The sequence below is a fragment of the Dendrobates tinctorius genome, unplaced genomic scaffold, assembly GCF_039654945.1.
Source record: "Dendrobates tinctorius isolate UK_male_01 unplaced genomic scaffold, ASM3965494v1 ptg000102l, whole genome shotgun sequence".
Classification (NCBI taxonomy): domain Eukaryota; kingdom Metazoa; phylum Chordata; class Amphibia; order Anura; family Dendrobatidae; genus Dendrobates; species Dendrobates tinctorius.
The window spans coordinates 9804491-9822281 of NW_027361770.1; the positions used below are offsets into that span (position 1 = coordinate 9804491).

The 17791-nt window shown below is 44.2% G+C and overlaps 1 protein-coding gene across 2 annotated transcripts in view; it reads left to right on the top strand.

Annotated features, from left to right (window-relative positions):
- ZNF830 (zinc finger protein 830) overlaps positions 1-17791 on the top strand; it is a 215894-nt gene that overhangs the window by 126351 nt on the left and 71752 nt on the right. For both annotated transcript variants that reach the window (XM_073587730.1, XM_073587727.1), the window contains exon 5: positions 2758-2966. In XM_073587730.1, the coding sequence (XP_073443831.1) occupies positions 2758-2966 (209 nt within the window). The remainder of the gene's footprint in view (positions 1-2757; positions 2967-17791) is intronic.

Below are 17791 nucleotides of genomic sequence, written 5' to 3' on the forward strand. Positions count from 1 at the left end.
TATTCTTCACCAGATGAAGACATGCTGCAATAAAAAAAAAAAGAGACATAAGTACATAGAAATGTATTGAAATTTCAGCCAGACATTAGGTTTTTCATACTTACATTGGTGCAGCTTGTGCTGTGTGTCCACTAGTGAGCAATCCTTAAAGTATTGTGGAATCCCAGTGCCCACACCATTTTATCACCTTGGTTCAATTTTTTTTTTTTACTGTCTAGACCAAATTTCAGTCATGTTTATGTAAAAAACGCATGCGCATAAAAACGCAAGACCATGCGCAAGTATTGCGCTCCCATAGGCTCCAATGTGGTGTTTTTGCGCATTCCGTGCGCATTCCGTGCGCATGCGTTGTTTTAACGAGACAGGGCGGAACCAAAAATGCAACATGTTGCGTCTGACGCGCCTGGCGCAAAAGACAAAAAAACGCATGCGCACGAAAGCGCAAATATGCGCAAGACCATGCGCACATCATGTAAAATATAGGTGCGCAGTGCGCATGCGCACTGGTGCGCCCGATGCGCTGCGCACAAAAGCGCTAATGTGAAACCAGCCTTATCGGTGGTAAAATCATCACCGCTGGTCAGACAGCCGCGATTCCCACTCTGTCAAAAGACAGCATGAGCGTGCAACTGTGATCGGAGGTAGAAAATTTCCCTTTGGTCACTAGTGTCAGCTGATGGGACTACTGTTCCCGTTAGCCGATGCCTGCTGCCACAAATAACAGTGAGAGTAGGAGCTGCTGATGGGAGTATTAATAAGCCGGCACCTGCTGCGCTCTAAAGAAATTAAAAAAAAAGAAAAGGCATGTGTTCCCAGCTGGGCTTAACTGTAGTGACCTTGGTGAGATCCCCGCTAGCATCGTGAGAAAGTTTCATGATGCAGAGGCGAGTTCAGCACAGTGAAATTCTACCGGCAGACTGCGGTGAGCAAGCCACTGCACCATGAGACTTTCTCACGGTGTTAGTGGGGATCTCACCAATGTCATTGCAATTCAGCCTTGCTGGGAACACAGCCTCAGTGACCAGCAGTAATCTCGATGACGTCACCGCTAGTCACTGATACTGTGCTTGCAGCATGTCATTTACCAGTGGTTCTCAGCCTGAAGTTGCATCTTGGCATCGTCCAGGTTAAATACTGTTTATCGCCCAGACATGGATTACGGCGTGGGACAGAACGATGGATGGGTGATCCTCCTTTTCTGGGCTGCTATTTTTAGGCTTGGGGGCAATATCATGGCCCCTTACCAGAATGAGAATACCAGCCTCCAGCAATCTGCTTTATCTTGGCTGGTTGTCAAAAATGGGGGGACACCATGACGTTTTTTTTAAATTATTTACTTAAAAAAATATGGCAAAGGGACCCCTCTATTCTTGATAACCAGCCTTATTTTTTTAATGTATTTACAGCTGTGGAAGCCAGATGATGACTACTCCCATCAGCTGCTCCTCATTGTTATTAGCGACATCAGCTGACACCAGTGACCGGAGGTGAACTTTATACCTCTGATCATAGCTGCGCGCTCACGCTGTGTTTTGACAGCATGGTAACCATGGTTGTCTGACCGGCGGTGATAATTTTACCGCTGATCAGAAGTGTTGTTTGCCGCGCTGTCATGGGTACTGTTCTGGTACCTGAACCCAAACTTTTTGTAACTGTTTGGCCGAATGCACCTGACCCAAATATCCAGGTGTCCGCCCATCTCTAAAAATGAGAAATCGCTGGTGAAATTTTATCTCTTCTAACTTCCTAACAAAGAACAAGTGTTTCCAAAATTGTGCGTTATTTATTAACTATATTGTGTAACATAACTCTCTGATTTATTTTAGGCATGAAAATTAAAAATTGTAAAATTTTAAAATTTTTTAACAAATTTCCGTTTTTTTTTTACACAAAAAAATGCAAGTCATATCGAAGAAATTTTACCACTACAATATATCATGAAAAAACGATCTTCGAATCGGTGGGATGTCTTGATGCATTCTAGAGTTATTAGCACATAAAATGACAGTGGTCAGAAGTGTAACATTTGGCTTGGTCATGAAGGTCAAAATTGGCTCGGTCACTGTGGGGTTAAGTTAATATCTGACCTTTTCGTGAGCATCACAACATGATCTGGGGTAAATATCAAACATAAACTCATCTGTTTTGGATTGTTTGCACCTCATCATTGAAAGACCATGGTCACCCTGGCATATAACTTGGCCCAGTACTGTCCAATGTTTTTATTCAATAGCTCTCGGAATATACTATGGGGCAGTGAGATGTGCGATTATTTGTTCATGCTGATTTGGTATGAGAAAACGATCACAGCATGCTGCAATTGGCACCGAGACTCTGCTCACTCACACCCATTGCTTTGGATGCTATACGCTAGTGACTGTAGCCTAAAGCTTAGTCTGTCTTACAGTGTGTGACACCGTCAAGATAAAATATACCAAAGAAACTGTTCTATCAGAGCTAACTTGCATGCTTTCCTCCCATTGAGCATTGTATGTAAGTCTCCATACTCGGCTGTCCTCTTTAAGGAGAACTATCACTAATAGTTATATCCAAATAATTTTGAGTCTACAATTCGAAAATTAAACACATTTGTTTAGCTTTATTAAATGTACTTTAATAGAAGTCAAGGCTTGCTTTTATTGTATGTAAACCAAAGTCTTGACGGAATGATTTTACTACTCAACTTTCATTGTCCTGTCAGTAGATTTCCTTTTCTTTTTCTTTTTTTTTTTAAATGTTTCATTTATTTTTGTTTAGGCTTCCACCTGGCTTCTTTGAAACTGGTGATCAGTCATGTGATAAAAAAACTCCAGTGAATGCTCCAATTGTTCGTCTCCTGGCAGGGAATTATGATGATGATGAAGAGGAAGATGGTGAAAATGTCCCAGCAGGCCCATCTTCTACACAGCAATCCATGGAAATTCCACTCCCCCCACCAACAACACAAGACAGCAGTCTTCCACCAGGTATTGCATAAACTAGCAGCCATATGCTTGAACGTTAGATTATAATGGAAGTAATATTACAGCTATCTTACCCCCCTTCCACAATTTGATATAAAATAAAAAAAATGGAAAGAGGGGAGAGAGCGCAGATTCTAAGTGCAGCAGCTAGATTCGAATGTACCAGTATGTCAAACAAGTGCTATTTTGCACACACCTTTTTTTGATGTCCTTATGAACTTGTCTATAATTCCACTGGGTGGATTAGTTGTTGTTCCCCCTCTTCACGATTTGCGACACAATCTTGAGCATTTGTGAAAACACTCAAGGTGTTTGAATAGGAAGCCGCATGTGTAGTTCTTTTCCAGGTGGTGTGCACTCCCTTCCACAGTTTGTTATAAAAACAGTACACCAATAGGATGTTATAATGTGCTAATACAACATGAGATGGTGTTTTTGAATCCTCTGCCACTCCAGCTCTCAAGACCACAAAGGTTGGTCCAGCTGACGGCACAACAAACACCAACAACGGGAAGGGAAAAGGGGGAGGAAGGCCATAATTGTAGGGCCATAAACGAGGGATGGGGCACCTCCTAACTCATCCTGTGCCTATCCTTAAGCTCCCCTAATGCCCTGTGTGGGTCCCCCCCACCCCCGTCACTTACCTGGCCCCTAACTGTCACCTCACTTTAAGGGTGTGTGCACACGTAAGCGTTTTTACCGGCAAAAACGCTTAAAAATCGCTTAAAAGAAGCATCCCATTCATTTTAATGCATTCTGCACTTTTTGTGCATATTGATGCGTTTTTATTCTCCCGGTAAAAAACGCAGCATGCTCATTAATTTTGCAGAAAAATCTGCATTTCTAACTATTTTCTATGAGACTGGGGCCGCTCCGGAAAAAAACGCATAAAAAACGCGCGGTTTTTATGCAAAAAAACGCACGGAAAAAAACACTCATTTTCTGGGAAGGAGTCCGGTTTTCATGTACAAATTTTCTGCATATGTGTGCACATAGCCTAACCCTGGCTAGTGCACTGGCCGTCAAGGACGCTATCTTCACCACTGCAGATGGTACAACACAAGGGATAGTGACAAGCATGAGACAGGCAGGATAAATACACAAGCAACTTAGCTACAGGCTCCGCTGACAAGCTCCACACCGCACAGGACACAGAAACAGGACCCTGAACTCCACAGAAGAAGCGGATTCAGTCCTGACACCAGAGAGCTGTAACTCTACGGCTGGTCTATATAGAATATCTCTATCATCAACAGTCAGCTGATGCGTCATTTGACTGTTTAAAGGATGGTGGGAGTGGGCACCACCTACATCAGCTGACCTATCAACTCAGCAGCTTGCAGCAAGGAAAACTGACATTAACCCTTGCTGGTACGAAAGAAAAAAACACAGTTTAAATGAAATCAGAGCCAGAGCGCAAAAATGGATAGTGACAGTACCCCCTTTCAATGAGGGGCCTCTGGACACTTAACACCGGACCTCACCGGAAATAATGTACAGTGAGGATGCCTCAACCCACTAGAATTCACCTCTGCAGTCACCTAATCCTCAGGTTTACAGCAAACGCAGCCCGAAGGTGACGCAAATAACGTAGGCTCCGGAGGCGCAACAAATCTCCAGAGTGATGACCTGTGGAAAACGTTTAGCACCTACATTACAGGGGGTAACTCCAGCTAAAAAGTCCCCGGGCTGAGAATGGCCGACACCCAATATGGCCCAATCATCCTAAACTACAGGTCCCAGATGCGTACTTCCACTTGATGTTTTTAGTGGACACCCACGCGTACTCATTCACACACGTGTCCGGACCTGAACGTTTATTTCCACGCTTACATTTGCCAACAGATGGTAATTTTCCTGAGGAACAAACAACAGAGGTATCCCCTATGTCACCAAACTCATACCCTCACTATACACAGAGGGAACCACCACCATCCCCTGATCCCTCCTCCCGAGACGACACCGAGACTCAGGTTTACTGAGGTTTACTCAGGTTTGAATCCTGCTCCTATTTCCCGGTAGCACCTTATCTGCCTCCATGGGAGAAGAAGGGGTAGGTTTGAGAAGGACAGCAGATACAGTAACTCCCTGGCAACAGCCTTTACTAGTCTGGTCACAACTCGCCTTCCCTAGACCGCTAAACTATGACAAGATTGTGTCTCTTCAGCCAGGGAAGACCTAAGATGATGGGAGTTGGCATACCTTCCAAGATATGTAGCACAGCAGGGACTCTTCATGACGAGTCCCTATATGCAGGTTAATATTGTCTACAACTTGGGTCAGACTCCTCTGGCTGAGAGGGAGAGTCAATTGCATGAATGGAAATGGGTCTCGTCAGCGTCCTACCGATCAGACCGTGGGTCTGAACAAAGCGAGAATCCACCAGATTGACCCCAGCTCCTCTTTCCACAAGAAAAAGTACAGTCTGCCTCCCCAACAAACACCATTTCAGTAGAAATGGAAAACTGAGACGTGGAGGAAATGTACACATCCTAAACGCCTCCCTCCATACGACCAGGGGAATGCGGCTTTGGTGATGAAGTACCAAATTTGGCGCGAGATGGGCAGACATTAATGTAATGATCCTTATGACCACAGTAGAAACAGGCCTCCATCCCACGGCGAACCGCAGACAACCCAGTTTGAAAAGAGATTCCTCCCACCTGCATAGGCTTGTTCGTTTGCACCAATGTGTCATCCTTCCTAGAAAGAACAACAGGGGGTAGATTCTGTGTATGTCTCTCCCTGAGTCATCTATCCACCCGGATAGCAAGGGCCATGGCGGCTTCAAACGACCCAGGTGTAGCATACTGCACCAGAGTATCTTGAAACCTAGCTGACAGACCCTGACAAAAATGGCTCCTAAGAGCAGGGCCAATTTCCGAATCTCTGAGCAGTACTCCTCAGTCAGGCGGCCCCCCTGCTTGATCTTATGGAGACTCTGCCAAAGAGACTCCATGAGGATCCCCATACACCAGTGCTGCAAAAAACTTGTCCACCCACTGCCGACCGATTCACCATCTTTGCTGAGAGAAGGCCCATTATTGGGGATCACCTTTGAGAGGAAGACTATAATCCTTACATGCTGTTCCTCACTTCCTGAAGAACGTGGGCGAAGCCTGAAATAGAATTTACAGCTTCCTTAACCTCTTAACGTCCGCCGATATGCCTTTTAACAGTGGCAGGTAAAGGTACTTATTCCTCAGTGCCACTTTTTAACGGCGCTGAGAAATAAGTGTATATCACCTCAAACCGTTGGAAATTCTTCTGGGATTCAGCTACCGGGTGTAGCTGAGACCCCAGAGATCATGATTCGGGTTGTTTTTTACCGATCCCAGTGTTGCGATCACCGTTATTCACGAAATAACGGCAACTGCAAAAAAAAAAAAAAGTCTGATTTCCCATTTTATTTCTCTCTCATCTGATGTGATCCTGCACATCAGAGGAGAGAGAAATGCAGTCTCCAGAGTACCCCCTGTACCTTTTGTGTCCCTGGACCCTCCTACATCCCCCGGTCCTGTCCCCCAGCCGCCTATCACAGTGATCAAAATAAAAAAATAGTACATCAAACCCCCCTCTATCACCCCTTAGTTAGGTAAAGATAATAAAATGGAAAAATGGAAATACATTTTTTATATTAGGGTTGGGGTTAGGAGTGTATTGGGCTTTGTGTTGGAGTTAGAATTGGGGGGTTTCCACTGTTTAGGTACTTTAGGGGGTCTCCAAACGCGACATGGCACCCACCATTGATTCCAGCCAATTTTGCATTCACAAACTCAAACGGTGCTCCCTCCCTTCTGAGCCCTGCCATGTGCCCAAACTGACTTTCCCCCCACATACGGGGTATCGGCGAACTCAGGAGAAGTTGCACAACAAATTTTGTGTTCCACTTTCTCCTGATACCCTTGTGAAAATACAAAAATTTGGTTCCAAAATAATTTTTTTTGTGAAAGTAAAATGTTCATTTTTTCCTTCCACATTGCTTTAGTTCTCGTGAAGCACCTGAGGGGTTAATAAACTTCTTGAATGTGGTTTTGTGCACCTTGAGGGGTGCAGTTTTTAGAATGGTGTCACTTTTGGGTATTTTCTGTTTTATTGACCCCCCCCCCCCCAAGCTCATTTCAAATGTGAGGTGGTACCTAAGAAAAAATGGTTTTGTAAATTTTTGGAAAAATGATAAATCGCTGATCCACTTTTGACCCTTATAACGTCTTAAAAAATATTGTTTCCAAAATTGTGCTGATGTAAAGATAACATGTGGAAAATGTTATTAAATATTTTGTGTGACACCACTCTGATTTAAGGGCACAAAAATTAAAAAGTTTGAGAATTGCAAAATGTTCTAAATTTTTGCCAAATTTCCATTTTTTTCATAAGTAAATGCAAGTTATATCAAAGAAATTTCACCACTAACATGAAGTACAATATGTCACAAAAAAACAGCCTCAGAATCAGTGGGATACGTTACAGAGCTATAACTTCATAAAGTGACAGTGGTCAGAATTATAACAATTTGCTTGGTCATTTAGTACCAAATAGGCTTTGTCACTAACAGGTTTGAGACCAGAAATTTATCTCTCCCTCCAGAGAACCTGCCAGGGTGTGGTATCTTGGGTTCTGGTTGACATGAGCTGACACCATGAACCCAGACACCCGCTGAAGCTGCTGTACTACCTGAGACCGCAGCTCCGTTAACTCATCCGTGAGGGTCTGGGTCTCGAACTCCACAGAAGTAGCAGAATCAGCGCTGATACCAGAGAGCTGCAACTCCACGGCTAGTCTACATAGAATAACTCTATCACCAACTGTCAGCTGATGCATCATGTGACTATGTAAAGTATGGCGGGAGTGGTCACCACCCACATCAGCTGACCTAGCAACTCAGCAGCTTGCAGCATGGAAAACTGACATTAACCCTTGCTGGTATGAAAGCAAAAAACTACGTTAAAATTAAATCAGAGCCACCATAGCTGCCACTCCACCATGTTTTACACAAACTCCTTGCAGACACCATAGCTGCCACTCCACCATGCTTAACACGAACTTCTCGCTGACACCGTAGCTGCCAATCCAGGACTCTGACTGAGTTGTCCTGGACTCTCCTCAGCTCCTTCCTTCACCCAGCATGGTTGGAAAAGACTAACAATATCACCAACATCAGTGAGCACAACTGACACACCTTTATTGAGTAAACACACCTGTTAGTGATTCCCGTGCAATTACACTAACCACCACCAGGGGGAAATTATCTCTAAAAACACCAGTGCAATGACCATACTGGCCCCCGGGGCAAACAGAACAAAAGACAGTACCGTGTAATAATCCTAATGGCCACCGGTGGCAAACCTAACTCTGAGCATACAGCTCAAGGAAAAAAAAAAAGGTTACTTTGCATTATATCAGTCATGATCCAGCATGGATCATGACAGATGGCAGGAACAGGCTAAGCCACCAAAAAACCAGAGCGGTTGGTAACAAAGCGGATTGCAGACCCCTGATCCTATCCACACAACTAGCAGTAGCCGTGGAGCGTACCTACGATGCCCTAGACGCCTCGGCACAGCCGGAGAGCTAACTAAGCCTAAAGCAAGAAATTTGAAATCTAAACTGCCCCGGAGCAGACCCCAAAGGAATAGATAGCCCCCAAACATATATTGTCGGTGAGACAAGATGAAACACAAACGCAGGCAGAAAAATAGACTGAGCAAACGATGGGGCCCAAACTGACTAGATAGGATAGGAAAGGAAAGACACTGTCTGCAATCACGCAAAATACTCTGAAAAATCCAACACGTCTGATGTACAAAAAACGCTGAAGTCACACGACTTTGCCCCCACTATATCAGCACTCTGGTTTAAACTGAAAGCAAAACAAAAGAGACCAATATAAAAGGGGGACTGAACAAACTGACACAAGCCGTCACATGGAGCGGTGGTCCAGCACAGCCCCCAACAGGAGCAAGCTGAACCCGCACAACAAGCAGAGATAGACAAAACCAGATCAGATGCAAAGGATTAGCAAATGAACCACTTAGCTGAATAATGCAGGATCAGAGCAGGAGACATCAGACCACAGAATGCACAGGAAAGAAATCACCAGCAGGGCTTGAAGGAAGTCTGCTGACTTAAATACTCCAATCAGTAACCCCAGATCTCCAGTCGTCATCATCATCATCATCAGGTGGCAGACCTCTTTCAATTTGGCCAGCTCCACTACCTCCAGTAACCACCAGAGGGAGCCCTGATAGAGAATTCACAACAGTACCCCCCCACTTGAGGAGGGGTCACCGAACCCTCATCCACGCCACCAGGCTGGTCAGGATGGGCCCGGTGAAAAGCAAAAACCAATCTCTCGGCATGAATGTCAGAAGCAGAGACCCAAGAATTATCCTCCTGGCCATAACCCTTCCACTTGACCAAGTACTGGAGTCTCCGTCTAGCCAAACGAGAATCCAATATCTTCTCTACCTCATGCTCCAAATTACCTTTAACCAATACAGGGTCAGGGGGCACCGCCATGGGAACTACTGGCTCCACAAACCTCTTCAACAAAGATTTATGAAAAACGTTATGAATCTTAAACGTAACTGGAAGAGCCAAACGGAATGAAACGGGGTTAAGGATTTTCAAAATCTTATAAGGTCCAATGAATCTTGGCTTGAATTTTGGAGACACAGCCTTCATAGGAATTTTTTTTAAGACAACCAAACCATATCACCCACTTTAAACCGGGGACCAATGGTCCTATGCCAGTTGGAAAACAGTTGGGCCTTTTCCTGAGAGTGGGACAACTTATTCACTACTTGGTCCCAAATCTGCTGTATTCTCTTTACCACAGAATCCACACTTGGGCAGGCCGAAGATTCCACCTGCCCTGAAGAAAATCGAGGATGAAACCTAAAGTTAGAGAAAAAAGGCAACATCAAAGTGGCAGAACTAGCCCTATTGTTTAGCTCTAATTCGGCCAAGGGCAAAAATGAGACCCAGTCATCTTGATCAGCAGATATGAAACATCTCAAATAGGATTCCAAAGTGTGGTTTGTTCTCTCAGTCTACCCATTGCTCTGAGGATGAAATGCAGAGGAGAAAGATAACTGAATTCCCAGTTTCGAACAAAAAGCTCTCCATAGTCTGGAAACAAACTGGACTCCTCTGTCCGACACAATGTTCTCAGGAATCCTGTGCAAACGAACCACCTGTTGCAAAAACAAGGGCACCAACTCAGAAGAAGATGGCAACTTTGGGAGTAGTACAAGATGGACCATCTTAGAAAATCTATCACAGATCACCCAGATAAGGCCGGGGTCACACTGGCGAGGAATACGGGAGAGTGAGAGGCGCTAAAAGCCCGCATTAGACACGGACCAATGATTCTCTATGGGGTCACTCGCACCAGCCGTATATTTCTCCTCCGTATCCTACGCTTCGTGCCACTCGCAGCATGCTGCGATTGTCAGCGTACTACGGCCATAATACGCCAATGCAAGTCTATGGGTGCGCAAAAAATACGGATTACACACAGACCACACATGTGACTTGCGAGAAATACGCACCAGGTGTCTTTTAGCAAATGTGGCAATTCAGTGCACTATACAGTAAACTCACACTGACAGGTTTAATAAAGAAACGAATGAATAGATATAGACACATAGAATACATATATATATATATATATATATATATATATATATATATATATATATATATATTTATAAATATTATAATATATATATGCATTCTATGTGTCTATATCTATTCTTTCATTTCTTTATTAAAACTGTCATAGGGCTCCATTATATGTCCATTTTGCAAGCCTGCGAGAAAATCTCACCATACGGATGCCATACGGATTACATACGGATGCTGACATGCGCAAAATACGCGACCACACCTTGATTACGGATGACATACGGAGCACTGTTTAGGGGTCTGTCATCCGTATTACGCATGTAAAATACTGACCGTATTTTGCGCAGGTTAGTGTGACTCCAGCCTAACAGTCATTCTCTGAGAGACAGGAAGATCAGAAATAAAATCCGTTGAGATATGGGTCCATGGTCTCCTGGGCACCGTCAGGGGCATCAACAAACCACTGGAACGAGAACAGGGCTTGGACCGAGAACAAGTCCCACAGGGCTGCAAAAATTCCTGACATCACGAGATCAGGCAGGCCACCAAAAAGACCGACTCACCAAATCTCTAGTACCAAAAATACATGGATGACCAGCCAACGTGGAGCAATGAATTTCAAACATTACTCTTTTCCTCCACTGGTCAGGGACATACAATTTACCAAAAGGGCAACGCTCAGGTTTGTCCTCCTGAAATTCCTCCAGGGCATGTCTCAAATCAGGTGAGATGGCGGAAAGAACTACACCCTCATTTAGAATGGTAGTAGGCTCGGTCACATCAAGAGAATCCGCAAAGAAACTCCTAGAAAGGGTGTCCGCCTTAACATTCTTAGTGCCCGGAAGAAAGGAGGCCACAAAATTTAAAACGCGTGAAAAACAAGGCCCACCTAGCCTGTCTAGGATTCAAGCATTTGGCTGATTCAAGATATATCAAATTCTTGTGGTCGGTGAGGACCACAACTTAATGTGTAGCTCCCTCCAACCAATGTCTCCACTCTTCAAATGCCCATTTCATGGCCAACAATTCCCGATTCTCCACATCATAGTTACGTTCAGATGGGGAAAATTTTCGAGAAAAGAAGGCACAGGGAATTATCTTAGAGGTTACCGGATATCTTTGGGATAAAATGGCTCCTGCACCCTCAGAAGCATCTGTCTTCACCTGAAATGGGAGTGAGACATCAGGTTGCCGTAGAACCGGAGCAGAAGTGAATCTCCACTTAAGCTCCTGAAATGCCGAGACTTCCTCTGGAGACCAATTCACCACATCAGCGCCCTTTTTGGTAAAATCAGTCAGTGGTTTAACAATACCAGAAAAATTACTTATAAATTTATGGTAGAAATTAGCAAAACCCAAAAACTTCTGGACAGCCTTCAAAGTAGTGGGCTGAACCCAATCATAAATGGCCTGTACCTTGGCTGGGTCCATTTCAATAGCAGACAGGGACAAAATGAATCCCTAAACGAAATCCTCTGTACATCAAAGAGACACTTCGATCCCTTAACATACAGAGTATTTTCCCTCAAAATCCGGAACACAGTCCGCACATGTTCCACATGAGAATCCCAGTCACTGGAAAAGATCAAAATATCATCCAGATAAATGATCAAAAACTTATCCACAAAGTCCCGGAAAATATCGTTCATAAAAGATTGGAAGACAGAAGGGGCATTAGTGAGCTCAAAAGGCATCACCAGGTACCCCGTGCTTGATGCGAATAAGATTATACGGCCCCCTGAGGTCAAGTTTGGTAAACCAACAGACACTTTTAACTCTGGAAAATAAATCAGAAATCAGAGGTAAAGGGGAACTGATATTTAAGTGATTTTGTTAAGGGAACGATAGTCAATACATGGCCTTAATGAGCCATCTTTCTTGGCCACAAACAAAACCCCAGCACCTAAAGGTAAAGAGGATGGTCTGATATGACCCTTCTCCAACGACTCCTTGAGATAATATCGCATAGCATCATGTTCAGGTACAGATAAGTTGAAAAGCCGACCCTTGGGAAATTTACACCCGGGCATTAACTCAATTGCACAGTCATAACTTCTATGAGGAGGCAAAGACACAGACTTACTCTCACTAAATACATCAGAAAAATCAGCCAAATAGTCAGGAATATCATGAGACTGGGGAGAGGTGGAGAAAACAGGAGTGTCACTAAGAACACATTGACAACCCCAACTCACCACAGACACAGATTTCCAATCCAAACAGGATTATGGGTTTGCAACCAAGGAAAACCCAGAACAATAGTATCATGCAAATTGTGCAACACCAAAAATTTACAATTTTCTTGGTGGTCCTGGGCAACCCGCATTATCACCTGGGTCCAAAACTGGGGTTTATTCTCCACCAAAGGAGTAGCATCAATACCCCTCAAAGGGATAGGAGTCCGCAGGGGTATCATGGGAAAGCCACAACGTTTGGCAAAGTCAAAATCCATCAGATCCAAAGCTGCTCCTGAATCAACAAAAGTCTTAGCGGAAAATGTAGATAATTAGCAGATCAAGGTAATCGCCCAAAGGAACTTAGGCTGTACACTGCCCACCGCAAATGCATGAGCAAAACGCTTTTCTCGTTAGGGCAGACAGAAATAGTATGAGAGGTGTCCCCACAGAAAGAACACAACTTATTACGCCTCCTAAACTCCTGACGTTGCGCCCTAGACAAAACCCTACCGCATTGCATGGTTTCAGAAGTTTGTTCGAAAGGCGGCAACGCCTCTCGTGTAGTTTTACGTTCACGTAAACGCCGATCAATTTGAATGGCCATTGACATAGTCGTCAAGACCAGAGGGACAGGAAATCCCACCATAACATCTTTTACGGTTTCTGCCAGACCCTTCCGAAAGAGAGCTGCTAGGGCATCATCATTCCATTTAGTAAGGACCGCCCACTTTCGGAACTTTTGAAAATATGACTGCAGAATCCTGACCCTGGTTCAGTGCCAATAAGGTTTTCTCAGCTTGATCAATAGCATTAGGTTCATCATACAACAACCCCAGGACTTGAAAAAACGTATCCACATTAGCCAGAATAGGATCACCGGGTGTCAAAGAAAAAGCCCAATCCTGGGGAACGCCGCGCAGCAGGGTGATGACATTTTTAACCTGCTGCACAGAGCTCCCCGATGAGTTAGGTTTCAAAGCAAAAAATAGTTTACAATTATTCTTAAAATTCAAAAATTTAGACCGATCCCCAGAAAACACATCAGGAGTAGGGATTTTTAGTTCAACAGCAGATGATTGAGCGAGATAGGCAGAAATTCCCCGCACTTCAGCAGCGAGCTGCTCAACACGATCGGACAATTGCTTAGTCTCCATTTAGACAAAAAAAAAATCCTCCTACGGCCCCAGAGAAAAAAGAGGAAAAAATATACAAAAAAAAAAAATCTGACACCTTTTTTTTTTTTTTTAAATTCTCTCTTTTTTTAGAGTACCCTAGAGTCTACAGTAAGGCTGGTGATTCTGTTATGAATGGGTCACCGAGTTGGATGGCAGTAACATGCTAAGCCACCAAAAAAACAGAGGTTGGTAACTAAGCAGATTGCAGACCCCTGATCCTATCCACACATCTATCAGTAGCCGTGGAGCGTACCTACGATGCCCTAGACACCTCGGCACAGCTGGAGAGCTAACTAAGCCTAAAGCAAGAAATTTGAAATCTAAACTGCCCCGGAGCAGACCCCAAAGGAATAGATAGCCCCCAAACACAGCAAACTTAGCAAATGAACCACTTAGCTGAATAATGCAGGATCAGAGCAGGAGACATCAGACCACAGAATGCACAGGAAATAAATCACCAGCAGGGATTGAAGGTAGTCTGCTGACTTATATACTCTAATCAGTAACCCCAGATCTCCAATCGTCATCATCATCAGGTGGCAGACCTCTGTCAATCTGGCCAGCTCCATTACCTCCAGTAACCCCCAGCGGGAGCCCTGAAAGAGAATTCACAACAGATTCCCTCCAGTCCTAGAAATTATGACATCCTGCCCATTTCATGTGACTAGTACAGCCAATCATTGGCTTCAATAGTGATGTCTCCCAATTAAAAAAAAAAAAAAAAAATCCCAGAAAGTCAAACTTTATAAACACCTTTTGGGGATATATTTAGACGAAAAAGCATGTATTTTCTGCACATTTCAAGATAAATTTTGGAATTAGGCTCTATTAAAATCTTAATATGTTCTTTTGGAGCCTGCATGTATTTTACTGCATAACAGACTGCTGAGACCTGTCCACTGTGAAATCTGTAACACAAGATCTCTTTATGGCTTAGACCATAATCCTTTTTTTTTTTGCTATTCTGTATGCTTATAAAGCTGACATCCCTTTTCTTTTGCATATGTTGTATTTGGATATATGTCAGCAGGTTTGTCTCCAGGATAACCGAAAGAGTTACAGACCAAGCTATTGGAAGTTTTTAACGAGATTTATAGCTCTGCGATTTGAGAATACATGCAGGCTTTTTTTTAATAAAGCCCAGTTACACAATTGATTATTTTAGGAATTTACAACTATATTTCGTTATGCCGGTGATTGTACAGTGGTGTGAAAAAGTGTTTGCCCCCTTGCTGATGTCTTATTCATTTGCATGTTTTGTCACACTTACAGTAGTGTTCAAAATAATATCAGTCCATTATGACTAACCAGATTAATAACTATTTTAGGTACAAATTATATTACCACACGTCAAACAATTCACCAGTTGGTGCAGTAAGAATCTTAAGAAAACCAACAGACTCAGTATTCATGATCTGCATGTTTTTGAGTCTCTGTATTAGAATAATTAATTGAAAGGGGGGTGTTCAATATAATAGCAGTGTGGAGTTCAATTAGTGAAGTCAATCATTCTGGGAAGAAACAGGTGTGAATTGGGTGGCCCTTATTTAAAGGTGAAGCCAGGACATGTTGTACATGCATTTCTCCTTGAATGCATGAGACATTTTTCAGAAGAACAGCGTACATTGATTAAATAGTTAATTGGAGAGGGTAAAACTTATGAAGGAGTGCAGACAATGATCGGCTGTTCAGCTAAAATGAACTCCAATACTTTTAAAATGGAAAGCCAAACCAGAGAGACGTGGAAGAAAACTGAAGACTACCATCGCCAGAATGGCAAAGGCTCAGGCAGTGATAAGCTCCAGGATGATCAAAGACAGTCTCACGTTACCTGTGAGTACTGTGACAGTTAGAAGACGTCTGTGTGAAGCTAATCTCTCAGCAAGAAGTCCTCGCCAAGTCTAATAAAAAAAAAAAGTACTGAAGCGAATACGATTTTTCAAAGAACACATCAACTGACCTAAAAAGAAATGGAGAGACATTGAAACATTTTGTGGACTGATGAAAGTAAAATTGTTGTTTTTGGGTCCAAGGGTCGCAGACAGTTCGTCAGACCACCCCCAAACTCTACATTCAAGCCACAGTACACTCTAAAGACAGTGAAGCCAAATGTATTGGGACATACACCTTCCAAAAACTTAAACTTTTCTCTCATTAGTCCACAGAGTATTGTCCTAAAAGTCTTGGGGATCATCAAGATGTTTCCTTTCAAACTGAGATTTTATGTTCTTATTGCTCAGCAGTGGTTTTCGTCTTAGAACTCTGCCATGCAGGCCAAATTTGCCCTGTTTCTTTCTTATGGTAGAGTCTTGAAAACACTGACGTTAACTGAGGCAAGTGAGTCCTGCAGTTCTTTGGATGTTGTTGTGGGGTTTTTGTGACCTCTTGAATAAGTTATCGCTGTGCTCTTGAAGTAATATTGGTTTGCCGGCCACTCCTGAGGAGGTTCACCACTGTTCCATGTTTTTACCAATTGTGGATAATGGCTCTCACTGTGGTTTACTGGAGTCCCAAAGCTTTAAAATGGCTTTATAACCTTTTCCAGACTGATAGATTTCATTTACTGTGTTTCTCATTTGTTCCAGAATATCTTTGGATTGCGGCATAATGTTTAACTTTGGAGGACCTTTTGATCTACTTCAGGCAGGTCCTATTTATGTGATTTCTTAACTGAGAATGAGTGTGGCAGTAATTAGGCCTGGGTGAGCCAAGGGAAATTAATTTCAACTTCCCAAACATGTTATAAACCAGTTAATTTATGTTTTAAGGGGGAGGGGGCCTTATCACTTTTTCACACCAGGCCCTGTAGGTTTGGATTTATTTTTCCCCTAATAGTAAAGATCTTCATTTAAAATCTACATTTTGTGTTTACTTGTGTTATCTTTGTCTAATATTTAAATTTGTTTGGTGATCTGAAACGTTTTTAAGCCCCCTTCACACACAGCGAGATCACTAGCGATATCACTAAAGCATCACCGATTTTGTGACGCAGCAGCGATATCGGTAGCGATCTCGGTACATGTGACTCCTGTGGGGAGTGCTGCTGATCGCGGCCGGGTGTCAGCTTCTTATCACAGCTGACACCCGGCACTATGTGTCAGGGGTGGTCACGGACCGCCCCCAGCATGTTAACCCCTGGCACACTGCGATCAAACACAATCGCAGTGTACCGGAGGTTTAGGGAAGCATTGGCAGGGAGGGGGCTCCCTCCATGCTTCCCTGAGACCCCCACAGCAGTGCGATGTCCCTGCAGGTCCCCGGATCCAATATGGCAGTGGAGACCTTCGGGGGCCTGCAGGGAGCCGGCTTCCTCACTGCCTGCGGAGCGCAGGCATGAGGAAGCCTGTGTGTCACGTCGCTGTCAGACTCAGGGCCTGCTGTTCTGGCTTCGGCCGCTAGGAGGCGCCGGACTGGCACGTCGCTGCCAGACTCGGGGGCCTGCTGCTCCGGCCACTAGGGGGCGCCGGACTGACACTTCGCCACCAGACTCGGGGCCTGCTCTCCTGGTCTTGGTCACTAGGAGGCGCCGGGCCGTCACGTCGCCGTCAGACTCAGGGACTGCTGTTCCTGCCTCGACCACTGGGAGGCGCCGTGGTTCGCCTCAGGGTGAGGGTGGTGACAGAGAAGAGGCCCCTGCGCAGGCATCTGGTGGCTGCAGGCTCCGCCCCTCTGTCAATCATGTAGGGCTTACTACATGTCCGTCTGGCCTGGTCCTGGGGGCGGTCCTGGTTACATCATCAGTCCGGGAACCTGTGAGGGATGACCTGATGCCTCAAATGCCTTGGGACTGGTCTTGCAAGCCGCCGCATATATTCTTAGTTCCCCTGCGTGCTACTGTGTAATTTGC